We start from the raw sequence: 16,188 nt of genomic DNA, 5'->3' as shown, positions 1-16,188 counted from the left end.
CCTCCATGCAGCAGCAGCTAACTGAGTTGACCGCGTTTGTTAGGCAACAGGCTGTGAGAAATGCATCACAAGCCAGGGCATGCGGGATTTGCACTGGTATAGGTCACTCTGCAGACATGTGCCCAATGATTCAGGAAGAAACTGCAGAACAGGTGAACATGGCTGACCACGCGCCGCGCCAAGGAAGCAGTACGACCCTTACTCAAGCACCTACAACCCCGGGTGGAGAGATCATCCCAACCTCAGTTATTGAGGGAATAGGCAACCCAACTTTACACCGAACAGGCAGTCTAACTTTGTGCCAAATAAGCCACCAGGGTACCAGCAGCAATACCAATCCCGACCACCTCCGCCCCCAAGCTCTGGTCCATCTTTGGAGGAGATGATGAAACAAATGATGACAAACCATGGCGCAAAATCAACAAATGATGACAACCATGGTGCAAAGTCAGCAAAGGACGGACTCCGAAATGCAGGATATAAGGAATCAGATAAGTCAAATGGCCACAACAATCAACCATTTGGATTCCCAGAACCAAGGGAAGCTGCCATCTCAACCTGAGTTGAACCCGAAGAATGTGAGCGCCATGACTCTGAGGAGCGGGAAGGAAATTCAGGGGCCTGAACCTGTGATCCCTAAGGATAAGGATGAGGAAAAGATCGAAAATGAGCTTGAAAGGGAGAACAGCAATGGTGCAGACCCAAAGGTACTTCCTGACCCAGTAATTACAGCTAAAACTAACCTGCCTCCTTTCCCTAGCAGGTTGAAAAAATCGAAGAAGCAGGATAAGGAAAAGGAGATTTTGGAGGTTTTTCGCAAGGTTGAGATAAACATCCCCCTCTTAGACGCAATCAAACAAGTACCAAAATATGCCAAATTCCTAAGGGACTTGTGTGTCAACCGAAGGCGATTGAGGGGAGATGAACGGGTTATTGTTGGGGAGAATGTGTCAGCGGTCCTGCAGAGAAAGTTTCCACCCAAGTGCGGGGACCCAGGTATGTTTACTATCCCCTGTAGGATAGGGAACACTGTGATTAGAAGGGCCATGTTGGACTTGGGAGCATCAATTAATGTCATGCCTAAATCTATATATGCTTCTCTAAAGCTAGGTCCATTAAAAGAAACTGGAATAATCATTCAATTAGCTGACCGCACTAATGCATATCCTGATGGGTTGGTTGAAGATGTGTTGGTGAAAGTTAATGATTTGGTGTTTCCAGCTGATTTTTATGTACTTGATATGGATGATGATCACTCCCCTGATCCCTCACCTTTGTTATTGGGTAGACCCTTTATGAGCACAGCACAAACAAAAATTGATGTTAATAAGGGTACCTTATCCATGGAATTTGATGGGGAAATTGTGCACTTTAATATCTTTGATACTATGAAATATCCCTCAAACTCCAACTTTAGCTCAGTTTTCTCTGTGAGTGCTATTGACCCTGCGGTGCAGGAAGTATTTGAAACTGTTGGCAGGGATGAGTTGGAGGTAGCTTTGACCAAGCACCTCGAGTTGGAAACAACTCCTGAGGTGGAGTGGAGTGAAGATCTAAAATGCACAATAGGTGCATTACACTCATTGCAGACCACCACGAAAAGATATGAAGTCTTACCTATATTTACTCCCTAACCTCACCAGAGGGTATTGCCATCTGTGGTGCAGGCACCTGTACTGGAGTTGAAACCTCTACCAGAGCACCTGAAATATGCATATCTGGGTGATAATGAGACACTCCCGGTGATTATCTCATCGGCACTGTCAAAAACCCAGGAGGAGAAACTGATCCGGGTCCTTAGAGAGCATAAAGAGGCGATAGGTTGGACAATTGCTGACATTAAGGGAATCAGCCCGGCCATCTGTATGCACCGGATTAGACTAGAAGAGGATGTCAAACCTGTTAGGCAGGCTCAAAGGAGGCTTAATCCCCTCATGATGGAAGTTGTAAAGAAAGAGATTTTAAAATTGCTAGATGTGGGGATCATCTTTGCAATATCTGATAGCCCTTGGGTGAGTCCGGTCCAGGTAGTCCCAAAGAAGACAGGAGTAACGGTAGAAGCCAACCAAACGGGTGAGCTCGTACCAGTACGCAAGCCCACTGGATGGAGGCAGTGTATAGACTACCGTAGGCTAAATGCCGTCACTAAAAAAGACCATTTCCCTCTCCCTTTCATTGATCAGATGGTTGAACGTCTAGCTTGTAGGGCTTACTATTGCTTTTTGGATGGATTTTCAGGATATTTTCAGATAGCAATTGCACCAGAGGATCAAGAGAAGACAACCTTCACATGGCCGTTCGGGACCTTTGCCTATAGACGAATGCCATTTGGATTATGCAATGCACCTGCAACGTTCCAGAGATGTATGGTAAGCATCTTTTCTGAGTATGTTGAGAAAATAATAGAGGTTTTCATGGATGATTTCAGTGTGTATGGTGATAGGTTTGATACGTGTCTAGATAACCTGAAATTGATCCTGATAAGGTGTATAGAGACTAATCTCGTGCTTAATTGGGAAAAATGTCATTTTATGGTTGAGCACGGGATAGTCCTGGGTCATATTGTATCATCTAAGGGCATCGAGGTTGACAAGGCTAAAATAGACGTTATTTCTGCATTACCTTACCCCGCAAATGTGCGGGAGGTGCGTTCTTTTCTTGGGCATGCAGGTTTTTATCGAAGGTTCATCAAGGATTTTTCAAAAATTGGGGCCCCATTGTTCCAACTCTTGCAAAAGGATGTAGCCTTCGAGTTTAATGACAAGTGTGAGAGAGCCTTTGACAAGCTGAAGGAATTGTTGACTTCACCCCCAATCATCCAGCCCTCCGATTGGAGTTTGCCATTTGAAATCATGTGCGATGCCAGTGATCATGCTGTTGGGGCTGTACTGGGGCAAAGAGTAGGAAAGGCGGCTCATGTCATCTATTACGCATCCCGGGCCTTGAATGGAGCCCAGTTGAATTATTCCACCACTGAGAAGGAGCTTCTTGCGGTTATTTTTGCTTTAGAAAAATTCAGGTCATATTTGTTAGGAGCTAAAGTAATTGTATTTTCTGATCATGCAGCGTTAAGGTACCTAATGACCAAGAAGAATGCCAAACCTAGACTCATCAGGTGGATATTGCTACTACAGGAATTTGACCTTGAGATAAGGGACAAAAAAGGCTCAGAAAATCTAGTAGCAGACCATTTGAGTCGCATACCAGTTGGGGAGGACAATGAGCCATTGAAGGATGCATTCCCTGAAGAGCATTTATTTTCCTTGCATTCTCAATTGCCTTGGTATGCTGACCTGGTCAATTATTTGGTAACTGGTAATTTTCCTGCAGGTTGGCCAAAATCGAAGAGGGATAAATTGAAGAGCGACGCCAAGTATTTTATCTGGGATGACCCGTACCTGTGGAAGAGGTGTGCAGATCAGGTAATGAGGAGATGTGTAAGTGAAATGGAATTCCAATCGATTCTAGCTTTTTGTCATACTTTTGCCTGTGGAGGTCATTTTGGACCCAAGAGAACTGCTCATAAGATTTTAGAAAGTGGATTTTATTGGCTTTCATTGTTTAAGGATGCCTATGTATTTTGTAAGTCATGTGATCGCTGTCAAAGGATAGGTAATATAACCCGTAGGGATCATATGCCCCAAGTCCCGATGATTTTTGTAGACATTTTTTATGTCTGGGGTATAGATTTCATGGGGCCTTTTCCTACTTCATTTGGTTTTCTGTATATTTTGCTGGCAGTTGATTATGTGTCCAAATGGGTGGAGGCTAAGGCCACTCGGACTAATGACTCGAAGGTAGTTGCAGATTTTATTAGGTCTAATATTTTTGTACGATTTGGAATGCCAAAAGCCATTGTCAGTGATAGGGGGACGCACTTCTGCAACAAAACCATAGCTGCGTTGTTTCGCAAGTATGGTGTACTCCACAGGGTCTCGACATCGTACCACCCTCAGACCAATGGTCAAGCGGAGGTATCAAACCGGGAGATTAAGTCCATTCTGGAGAAAATGGTGCGCCCCGATAGGAAAGATTGGAGTTCAAGGTTGGAAGATGCTTTGTGGGCATACAGGACCGCTTACAAGACGCCTATAGGGATGTCTCCCTATAGGTTAGTATTTGGTAAGCCTTGCCATCTTCCAGTGGAGTTCGAGCACAAGGCTTTTTGGGCGATAAAGCAATGCAACATGAACCTAGAAGAGGCCGGTGCCCGACGGAAATTGGATTTACAGGAGTTGGAGGAGATTCGCAATGAGGCCTATGAGAATGCGGTAATTTATAAGGAGAAAAATAAGATTTTTCATGACCAACAGATCTCGAGGAGGACATTCGAGTGTGGGCAAAAAGTTCTCCTGTACCACTCCAAATTGAAGTTATTTCCAGGTAAGTTACGTTCTCGTTGGATTGGTCCTTTTGTTGTGACTAATGTCTTTCATTATGGTGCAGTAGAGATCCAAAGTTTGAAGACTGAGAAGAAATTTGTAGTGAATGGTCATCGTCTCAAGCCGTATTATGAAGGGGTTCCAATTGAACGGGTGGAGATGGTGCACTTGGAAGACTCGATTTGCTTAGTTTAAGCAAAGTTTTGGACGATGTCTAGCCAAAGACATTAAAGAAAGGCGCTCATTGGGAGGCAACCCAATTGTTCCTTTTCATTGTTTGTTCAATTTCGTGTGATAGTTTAGATGTGTTCTCCCTGAATTAGACTGATTTTGGGTTTCAATTTGCGTTTTTGCTGATCTATAGGTGCCCTTCAGTCATGACGTGCCCGCGTGGTGATGTGCAGGAAGCTCACGATCAGAAACTTCTGAAACTTCTGGGAGCTCTCTTGCCCTCATGACGCGCCCGCGTGGAGATGTGCAGGAAGCTCACGATCAGAAACTTCTGAAACTTCTGGGAGCTCTCTTGCCCTCATGACGTGCCCGCGTCACGTTCGCGGGAAAGGTAGGGATTCAAAAAAAAAAAAAAATTTTGAATAAACATTTCTTATCACCGTAGCTTTAGTTTCCAAATTTAAAAAAATTTATTTCCGTGGCTCAAAGAGCCTCATAATTGGAAGGAAAAGAAAAGAAACATTTAAAAAAAAAACATCAATTTCTCTATTTTTCTTTTTTCTTTTCTTTTCTTTCTTTTCTTCTTTTCTTTCTTTCTTCTTCTCTCTTTCTCTTTTCTTTCTTTCTTCCCCGCTGCTCCCCTTCTCTCTGCGCACGCCGACCGAGAGCCGCGCCGCCCTCCCACCATCTCCGCTCCCGCCGCGAGCTCTCTCCCTCTCTCTTCGATTCGCAACCATCAGTCGCAACCCACGCCTCCTCTGTTGCCAACCAGCAGATCTCCATCACTGCCGCCGCGCGCTCCACCAGCCCATCTCCTTCGCGCGCGCTGCCGTCTCGCACCGCACGCCACCCACCGCAGCGCGCCGCTGCTGCCCGAAGCTCGCCGCAGTCCACGGCCGCCTCGGCTGCTCACGCCGCAATCCCTTGGTTCATTCCTGCAGAGACCACTAGTACAGCAATCATCTGCATTTAATTCAGGTATGTCCTTTGAAGATATGGTCAAATCTCTAGCTAATAGCACTTGTCAAATGCAGGAGGACTCGCAGAGATTTCAACAAGAGACTCGCGTTAGCATTCAGAATTTGGAGACGCAAATGTCACAACTGGCATCTTCAATGAGCAGCGTTGAGAATGACAAAGGGAAGCTACCATCTCAGGTAATTCCCAATCCAAAGAAGAATGTCAGTGCAGTGCTTCTATAAAGTGGCAAGGAGGTGCAGTCCTCAGAATCGGAAGCAGTAGGAGTTGAAGATGAACAAGTGTCTGGGGAGCGTGAAGAGAAAAAGGTAAGTCACCAGTAAAATGCTCCTAAGACATTTAATATTAACCTTCCTTTTCCTGGTAAGTTGGCTAAAGCCAAGAAAGAGGAGTCTGAGAAGGAGATTTTAGATACCTTTAGGAAAGTGAAAATCAACATCCCTTTGCTTGATGCCATTAGGCAGTTGCCTAAATATGCGAAGTTTTTGAAGGGATTGTGTACTAATCGGCATAGTTATTAAACCCCATTTGGGAAGGAATCCGGCGAAGGAGGTGGGTCAACGAGTTACTGATTCAATCGGTGGATGAGTGGTTGAACCGGTGGGTTACTTAATATATTTAAATATTTATTTCATAATTTTTTATATAAGATATATGATATAAATTGGAATAAATAATGCAATAGCAAAAGCTCATTTAATTTAATTTGCTATAAAATAATTAATTCATATAAGAATCAATCAAATATAAAATTATTTAGTAAATACCAAATTTCAAGTGTAAAATTTTATCTATATTTAGTGCAATTATCTAGCTTATTTATGAATTTTAAGTGTAAAAAATTATTAAAAATAATATTTGTCTTTAAAATGAATTATGTAATATGTTATTTTTGAAATCCATTTTATAACTTATAGAGTTTGGAGGGTAATAAGTTTTTATTAAAAGATTCCAATATATTTGTTTTAGAGAAAAAAAAGATAGAATTAAAAAAATATTTATATATTATAATAAAGCTATTCTCTTAGCATATTTCGAAGTAGCCTGGTGGTAAGTATGTTGTAGTGTTGGGCAGAGGTCTAAGATTCAAATTCCAAAGAAGGCATTAAAATTTTTCCACAAAATTGGATTTGTTGACAAAATTGGCCGGGTTTTCAATTTAATTCGGTCGGACCGCCGGGTCGTCGACTAGTCAACGGTCCCCTTGCCTAAACGATGTGATTTTGAAATCTGGTCCGGTCCAATGGCCGATTCACTGGTTTGACTGGTTCGACCACCGGGTCGAGTTGGGTTTAATAACTATGCTAATCGGAACAAGTTGAATTTTCAAGACAAAGTGAAGGTAGGTGAGAATGTGTCAGCAGTTCTTCCAAAGAAGTTGTCGCACAAATGCAAGGATCCAGGTATGTTCACTATATCCTGCATCATAGGTCAGAAGAGGATAGAAAAAGGTATGCTTGATCTAAAGGCATCTATCAATGTCATGCCTTTGTCCATAATTAGGGCCTTAAACTTAGGACCTTTAAAGGATACAAGGGTAATAATTCAATTAACCGATAGGTCAAAGTTTACCTTGACGGTGTAGTTGAAGACGTTCTAGTGAAAGTTAATGAGTTTATCTTTCCTGCGAATTTCTATATTGTTAACATGAATGATGATAACTCAGCCAATTCAGCTGTACTTCTTCTAGGTAGACCATTCATGAGTACTGTTAGAACAAAGATAAATGTGCACGAAGGTACCTTATCGGTAGAATTTGAACGGGGAAACAGTCACTTTTAACATTTTTGATGCAATGAAATACCCGGATGATACTGAGTCTGTTAATTGTGTTTGTGTCACTAATTCCATTGTGCAAGATTATTTTGAACAGAATCTCGTGAAAAACAAGCTGAAATTTGTGTTATAATAGAGCAAGACGAATGAGGAAGTGGAAAGAGCAGATGATGGGGATACCATAGAAGCAATTATATCACTTCATTCACTTCCTGCATTTTCCAACAGGTCAGTAGACTTATTTTTACCATTACCTATTTCTAATGAGAGAATTTTACCCTCTGTTGAACAGGCACCCAAGTTGGAATTAAAAGAATTGTCAAAGCATTTGAAGTATGCTTATCTGAGAGATCATAACACTCTGTCGGTCATCGTTGCAAGTGATCTGACAGCAGTACAAGAAGAAAAACTCTTAAGAGTGTTGCGAGAATTTAAACCTGCAATTGGATAGATGTTGGCAGATATCAAAGGTATAAATCCATCCATTTGCATGCACCATATTCTACTTGAACCAGATGCAAAATCGGTAAGGGAACATTAGAGGAAACTTAACCCAGCCATGAAAGAGGTGGTAATGAAGGAGATTCTCAAACTATTGGAGTTAGGAATTATTTTTCCTATCTCCGATAGCGAGTGGGTAAGTCCAGTGCATGTCGTCCTTAAAAAGATTAGAATTACACTTGTGCGGAATGGGAAGAATGAGTTGGTGCCAATGAGACTCTAAAATGGGTGGAGAATGTGTATAGACTTCAGGAAGTTGAATGCGGTCACAAGGAAGGATCATTTCCCATTACCATTCATCAATGAGATGCTTGAGCGATTGGCAAGTAAGTGTTTTTTTTTTGCTTCCTTGATGGCTATTCTGGGTATTATCAAATCACTGTTACCCAGGAGGACCAGCACAAAACCACTTTCACTTGCCCATTTGGCACTTTTGCCCATCGCCATATGCCTTTTGAGTTGTGTAATGCTCCAGGAATATTTCAAAGATGCATGATGAGTATTTTTTCTGACATGATTGAAAATTATATTGACATATTCATTGGATGATTTCACAGTCTACGGTGATTCGTTTGATCAATACTTGTATCATTTAACAAAAGTTTTACAGCGATGCATTGAAACAAATTTGGTTCTTAATTATGAAAAATGTCATTTTATGGTTAAGGAATGTATAGTCTTAGGTCATGTTCATTTCGTTTAGGAGTATCGAAATTGATAAAGCAAAGGTTGATTTGATTACTAGCTTACCTTACCTTACTAATATCAAGGAGATTCGTAGTTTTTTTGGGCATGCAGGATTCTACAAATGATTCATCAAGGATTTCTCATGAATTGCACAGCCATTGTCCCGACTACTTCAAAAGGAGGCACCATTTGATTTTGGAGATACGTGTAAAATGTCGTTTGATACACTAAAAAGTATGTTGACCACGACACCAATCATTCAACCTCCGGACTGGAGCATGTTATTCTAGCTTATGTGTGATGCTAGTCAGTATGCAGTGGGAGCTGTGCTCGGTCAGCGAAGTGAAAAGTGTAGGCATGTCATTTGCTATGCGTAAAAAACATTGTCGCCGACTCAATGCAACTTCACCACCATAGAGAAGGAGCTTTTAGCACTTATTTTTGCTTTTGAGAAATTTCGATCGTATTTATTAGGATCGAAAGTAACAGTTTTCTCTGATCATGCAACCTTGAAATACCTTTTGGCAAAGAAGGAGTCCAAACCAAGACTCATTCGTTGGATACTCCTGCTGCAAGAATATGACTGGGAGATCAAAGATCGAAAGAGGGTGGATAATTCAGTGGCAGACCATTTGAGCCGATTGATTCGAGAAGAAGGGAGAGTGCCCATATTTGAGATATTTTTAGACGAACACTTGTTTCAATTTAGAGGTGAGGAACCCTATTATGCTGATATTGTTAACTTTCTGGTTAGTCACAAATTTTCAAGTGGTATGAGTAAGAATAAGAAGGATAAAATAATATTGGACTCTCGATATTACAATTGGAATGAGCCCTATTTGTGAAAAATAGACTCTGACCAGATTATTCGTCGATGTGTTTCAAATGAAAAAATTCAATCTATACTTACTCATTGTCATAATTATGCTTGTGGCGGTCACTTTGGTCCTATAAGAACTGCTCAAAAAATACTTGATTATGACTTTTATTGGCAAATCTTGTTTCATGATGCTTACTTGTTTTGCAAAAAGATGTGAAAAATGCCAAAAGTTTAGGAGTTTATCCCACAAAGATGAAATGCCTCAGGTTCCTATGTTATTTTGTGAAATCTTTGATGTTTGGAGTATGGATTTTATGGGACCGTTTTCCAGTTCTTTTGGTATTCTTTTTATTATGTTAACAGTAGACTATGTATCAAAATGGGTAGAAACAAAGGTTACCCGAACTAATGACTCACGAGTCGTTGCAAGATTTCTTAAATCCAATATCTTTAGTAGGTTTGGTGTGCCAAGAGCGATTATCAGTGATCAAGATACTTATTTCTGCAATCGCACCATTGAAGTATTGATGCGTAAGTATGGAGTTTACCATCAAGTTAGTACTACCTACTACCCGCAGACCAAGGGGCATGCGGAGGTCTCTAATCACGAGATTAAAAGTATTTTGGAGAAAATGATCAACCAAAATCGCAAGGATTGGAGTACCCGACTGGATAATATATTGTGGGCATATTGCACGGCGTATAAAATACCAATCGGAATGTCTCCATATAGGTTGGTTTATGATAAGATGTGTAATTTACCTGTTGCAATTGAACATTGTGCATTTTGAGTAGTTAAACAGTGTAATTTGAACACGGATAGAGACGGCAAGAAAAGAAAGCTCTAACTTCAAGAGTAGGAGAAGATCTGCTTGGAGGCTTGCGACAATGCACGATTTTACAAAGAACGCACAAACTCTCGGTTGAAATTCATGCCATGTAAGTTGCAGTCCCGATGGATTGGACCATATGTGATTGCCAACGTTTTTTCTAGTGGTGTAGTTGAAATTAGAAACTTAGAGACTGGCAAAAGTTTTAAGATTAATGGTCATCATCTCAAGCCGTTTATTGATGTTTCAGAAATTGGCACTATGGAGGAGGTCCATTTGCTCGACCCCTATTCTAATTAATTTGTTAAATTACTTTTGGTCTAGCCACAGACGTTAAATAGAGGCACTGCTTGGAAGGCAATCCAAAAGTTTCAATTTTTAGTCATGTTTGTGTTTTTATTTCATATTTATGTGTTCAAAATTAGGGTGTTTGGGTTCCTATTGACAGAAATTCTTTATTTCAGGTCATGGATATGTCCTGTGAAGTTTAATTTTAGATTAGAGGCAATATTCTTGGGCAGAAGACTTTCCCTTCCAAGACGTGCTCACACATTGTGTTAAATGCAAATGGGCGCGTTTAAACATTGATGAATAGAAGACTTAAGCTTCTAAGGCGTGCCCACGCCGCACAATGAATCGCATTGGTCCTGTTACAACAAGGGAGGCAGATGACTTCGGCTTCCAGAGCATGCCCGCGCCTTCCAATCATTGCGACAACAAAAGTAAAAAGTGACTGGACCCACTCTAAACCCTATTTTTCTATTTTTTTCTTTTCTTTTCTTGTCTTTTCTCCTTTTGTCTTCCCTGGTTCCCCCCATTTTCGCAGCATACCATCGTCGCCATCGCCATCGCCGCCACTGTACGCGTCTCTTTCTTTCTTGTGCGATTGATGTCGATGCTATCGCCGCTCCGTCACTGCCTGATTCTCTCTCTCAAGCGCGACTGCGGCCCTCCGCCACTACCAACATCCGCCACTGCTCACTTCCTCCTCGCGCACACTACCGCCTCACCCACAACGCAACCCATTATCTTTGAGCGTGCCACCGCCATCCTTTTGCCGCCCTGCCTCTCGCTTTCCTACACGCAACCCACGGACATCCGCCGCTGCCATCTCCAACTGCCGCCCCGACCGTCGCTGGAATCCGCTCGCTGTAGCTGATCTCCGCGGCTTTGCAGAGTGGTACCCTTATCTACTCTTCTTTTTTCCAACTAGTGACTCGAAAATAGAGTTTCTCCTGTTTAATTTCATCCTCTTATTGGGTTGGGGATATTTGTTGGTTGTGATTGGGTGAATTTGATTGTTGACTATATTTCGGGAGCGTTCCGTGTCTGCCTTTATCACTTTTATTTGCCTTGGTGACGCTAGTGGGGTATCTTTGTTTCTTCTCCATCAATTGTTCGTTGACTGTGGGTGTTGTCATTTGTGGTCTCTTCTCTCTATTTGGTGTTTTCTTGTCGGCTCTGTGCTTGTGTAATAGACATCTTTGCCCTTATATGGCTTCAAAAAAAGCCACCCCTTCTGATGCATCAGGTTCCAACTCTCGGAAGAAGCGGGCCCCGATTCAACCTCCCACTAGGTCCCAATTAGGACTGTCTAGGAGTACTTTGTCTCCTGGGGTGTGGGAGAAACCTCTAAAGGATCTCACCCCGAAGCAGAAGGAATGATTGAGCTCCTTAGTGGTGCGTCCATTCACCCCATGTAAGTGTTTCCATCCCCCGACTCTCGACTAGTTGAACATTGCTAGGGAAGTAAAGCAGTTGCTTTCTGCCATTTGGTGGGATCAATACCTGGATATTAACTATCCTTCGTATGAGTAACTTTGTTATGAATTTTACACCACCTTCCAATTTAAGAAGTTTGATTTTCTAGCTTTAGACACACCGGGGGTGATCAAATATAGGCTGCGGGGTACCCCACAAGAGCATTCCATTAATGAGTTTAACTTGATTTTGGGGTTTGTGAGTGAGGACACCCTTACCTCTGGGACTTATATCAATAGCGCTTGTGACTTCACTTAACCCTTTGCGAGCAACTATATCGAAATATGGAGGGAGTGGTCCACAGACACTCAGTTCTACGACCTGAGTCAGTCTAGGGCCTTGTATCTCAAAAATCCAGTGCTGAAAGTCATTCACAGGTTTCTGGCCTATAACTTCTCGGGATGGAAGGATTCCTCTGGCACTCTCGCCAAAGCGGAATTCTATTTTCTCTATTTCCTCTGGTGTATGCGTAATAAGGTGCCGGTCAACTTTGGCTGTTAGGTGGCCTCTCAGTTGCAGTTCATCCTTCACAAGCGCCATAAGCCCTTGATTATGGGTTCGCTCATCATGCATTTGGCGGTCCATTTGGGTGTGCTGGACCTTGATAAGGACCACAAGCTCACCTTGGCTCGCGAGCTTGAGCCTTTGGACCTGTACAGTTTGGAGCGAATGGTGTTATTCGCAAGGTGGGTGATGCCTATCAGATAACACCTCCAGGAGATAGTGTGCCCCAACCCCGGGTCCCTCTTATTGAGCCCACCTCAGAGACTGGTCAGGAAGGTCCTTCCTTCTCCACTGCTCCATTCTCTTGGGACACCCAATTCTGTACTCTGCAGAATTCCATTCATGAGTTGGGCGACCGAGTTGAGCGTTTGGATGATTGCCTCGCAGCCTTGCAGGTCCGTTCTACTATTTAGATAGAAAATTTGGTAGCCTTCTTTGCCCACATTAGCTTTCAATCGCCTCACCCTCCTCCCCCATAATGCTTTCGTGCACTTGTTTGGCCTTTAAGGAAGCTCCCATTCCTTTCTTTTTTATTTCTATTTTTCTTTACTCCATTGAGGACAAGCATTGTCTTAGTGTGGGGGGATTTGATAGTGAGACAATTGTGTATTTTATTTGATGATATTTGATCTCAATTTTAGCCATTTATTATGTAAAGTAATGGGTTTCTACTCGTAATTGGTATTTGTGTTAGTTGCAGATGATTGGTGTCAAAAGTGATGAAAAGAGGCCAAATTCCAGAAGACTAGTCGTTCCAAAGCGTACCTATGTCAAAGACCGCAGAGTTGTGTGAAAAGGACGGACCGCAGACTTATTCTTGGAAGCCGCCACTACTGTTGGGAGATACGTTCTGAAGCTACGTAGGATTAGGAAACATCTTCAGAGACTCTTTTGGCAACAACTCAAGGAGAAAAATAAGGAAAGAGCGGCGACGGCGACAGCGAAATTACTTTAAAAGAGCAAAAGCAACCGACTAGTAGACGGACTTGTCATCTTTTTCTTTTCTTCCTAACGTGAGTTGGGATTTCGAGTTGCTTTACTTTTTTCATGAACAAAAATTACATTAAAGCTTTGGATTGTGTCTTCATCATGAGGCAAGGCTAAACTCCTTTATCTAGTTGAGGAATAATCAAAGTTCGGTGCACAGACAATTGTGAGATCTTTTTAATTATTTTGCGCTATTTTGAATTCTGTGTTCGTGGGTATTTAATTATTTTTTGTTTCAATAGGCTATTATTGTTTGGATCTATTGGATTAATGTGGCCAATTATTCAATTGTCTGAATAGTATACTGCCAATTAAGACGGGGGAGCGTATCACTTGATCGTCTTAAAATTAGTGGCAAACGGCACAATTTCATTGCCTCGCAAGTAATTTAATCTGGATCATCGGAATAGTTAATCTAGTTTAAATGAACTCCCACATGTGTTTGTTAATTAGAATCGGGTCTCTCTAATTCCTAAAGTTGTGAATAGATTAAATCCCACAAGCGTCTTTGGGGTTGTCTATTTTATAAGGGAGTGGTTTATGAGCATCTGTGAACCACCATATAATTAAGAAGAGATTGGTAGTTTGGCAGTTGTTAAATTGCTTTAACCAATTTATTTGCGAACGTGTGAATTGATTCAGGTATCTATGATCAATTGCGTGTGCCGGTGCCGAAATTATCTCCTTAACTAGGTTGTATCAATTAATTGTTTATTGTATTCTGTAGTTACTGCACTTCTTGCAGTTGAAAATTCAGTAACCTTACATCTTTAATTTGTTCTTTATCTTCCTTTCTAAAACCCCCCAAATTCTCTGTGTGTGATAAATCTACCAGTTCCCTGAGGAGACCCTACTCACCACTATATTCGCTCGATTTTGGGAGTAGGTCTTCATATAAATTTTATTTTTTGTAGTTTGACAGCCACCAATCTTTTCTAACGATGGGATATTAGAAAAGAGTTATTTTGAGGGACTAAAAATACGACAAATAAGAACACGTGTGATCTAGAGATCATAACCCTATTTATAGATAACTTTTCTGTTATTTTTTAGATTTCTATTTCAGCCCATCATAGAAATAGAAATTACCCTTAAATTTCTACACATTAAAGGCTTACATCCTATTAGATATATTAAAACCCAAACCATAATTAATTATTTTAATTGAATTTAACCTTATTTAATAGTTTATAATACATAATTATTCACATATAAGTCCAACTTTGGATTAAAGATCCCACGTGATCATGGTAAAAATCACCACTCTTTAAGGCATATAATATATAAAACTGCACTTTACATCAACTTATTAACAATTGGCTTCTATTTTGCATGATTAGGACATGTTTGCAGCTGGAACTGATACCACTCATACAGTCATGGAATGGGTGATGTTAGAGCTTCTAAGAGACCCCAAGGTCATGGAGAAATTGCAAAATGAGGTCAGAGCTATAGGCCAAGGAAAATCAGAGATAACTGAGGATGATTTTGACAAAATGCAGTGTTTAAAGCTAGTAATTAAGGAAACTCTGCGGCTTCATTTCCCAGTTCCATTTCTAGTTCCTCGAGAATCAACTCGAGACATCAACGTAATGGGGTATGACATACCAATTCGAACACGACTAATCGTTAACGCATGGGCGGCAATTGGAAGAGACCCTTTGCTTTGGGAGAAGCCCGAGGAATTTCAGCCAGAGAGATTTCTGAATGTTGGTCTAGATTTTCAAAGTTTGAGTTGATCCCATTTGTTGCCGGCTGAAGGGGATGCCCCAGTAAGACCTTTGCCATGGCTATCAATGAACTTGCATTAGCAAAATTACGGCGCAAATTTGCCTTTGCCTTGCTTGATGGAGGAAAACTAGAGGACATGGACATGACTGAAGCTGGTGGCATCGATGTGCATAGAAAACTTCCTATACTTGTTGTTGCCACTCCATATTCTCCTTAGTTTCTCTCCTGGCACAGAGAACAGAGAAGTTTAGCATGTCCTAGGGCAAGGTTTACAAGATCAAGTTGAGAACTTATGTAAATTGTCTTGCCTGTTATATTTAGCCTGCATGTAGCTCTTGGAAATTCTCCCTGAAATATGTAACATTGAGATGGTAGCTATGTGGTTGGGTGATGATATTAGTGTTGCCTACACTCACTATTTTTATGGTCTATCACTTTAATATTAGAGTGTTACTCGTGAATTCATGTTTCACTAGCAGGTTGGTTTGCGTTCTTATTGCTCAATAAGAAAATCAAAAGACAACTAAGGCACTAAGCAATCGTATAAGTTAAGCTTTGCACTAATTAACAAATAATTGTCATTAATTTTAATCGTATTAGTTAAGCTTTACAGTGACCTTGATATTATTAATATTGGAGAGGGAAATAAACATTTCCCTTAGCTAAGGAAATAAACCTTTCCTTGATATTATCAAGAACCTTCAAAATTGAAGTCTATACACCTAAGGAAAAGGTAAGCACCCCACCTAAACTAGAGACATGATTTGACACACTTTTTAGATTTTTTTAATTGTAAGTGAGAGATAAAATCAATGTCAGAGTATCAAAAAATAGAATAAATTATTATGCTACCCTATAGTTTTGTTTTGTTATGGTATACAATTCAACTTTCAGATAAACAATCATATAATCCACGTCAACTTTGAAATAGAAAAGATGTGTTTGACGTTAATAAGGGTTATCTTCTTATCCTATAAGTTTTTCAACTTTGAATGTCATTTTTTTTCAATAAAACAGCATTTCCTTTTTCTTTTTCAAATGCCATGATTAGGACGTGTTT

General features: G+C 41.0%; 2 protein-coding genes across 2 annotated transcripts; both read left to right on the top strand.

Moving 5' to 3' along the window:
- Positions 1-407: 407 nt before the first annotated feature.
- Positions 408-7,758, top strand: LOC113752274. The gene is made up of 6 exons (XM_027296394.1): positions 408-1,493; positions 1,644-2,012; positions 2,577-4,383; positions 5,532-5,710; positions 5,774-5,839; positions 7,600-7,758. The coding sequence occupies exons 1-6, from the start codon at positions 408-410 to the stop codon at positions 7,756-7,758; spliced, it is 3,666 nt and encodes a 1,221-aa protein (XP_027152195.1).
- Positions 7,759-8,043: 285 nt separating this feature from the next.
- Positions 8,044-15,345, top strand: LOC113752273 (psoralen synthase-like). The gene is made up of 5 exons (XM_027296393.1): positions 8,044-8,134; positions 8,970-9,244; positions 12,566-12,805; positions 14,738-15,125; positions 15,209-15,345. The coding sequence occupies exons 1-5, from the start codon at positions 8,044-8,046 to the stop codon at positions 15,343-15,345; spliced, it is 1,131 nt and encodes a 376-aa protein (XP_027152194.1).
- The last annotated feature ends 843 nt before the right edge of the window (positions 15,346-16,188 follow it).

Source organism: Coffea eugenioides, chromosome 11, assembly GCF_003713205.1.
Source record: "Coffea eugenioides isolate CCC68of chromosome 11, Ceug_1.0, whole genome shotgun sequence".
Taxonomy (NCBI): Eukaryota; Viridiplantae; Streptophyta; class Magnoliopsida; order Gentianales; family Rubiaceae; genus Coffea; species Coffea eugenioides.
The sequence above is the reverse complement of the archived record's forward strand: the minus strand, read 5'-3'. Positions and strand labels throughout refer to the sequence as shown.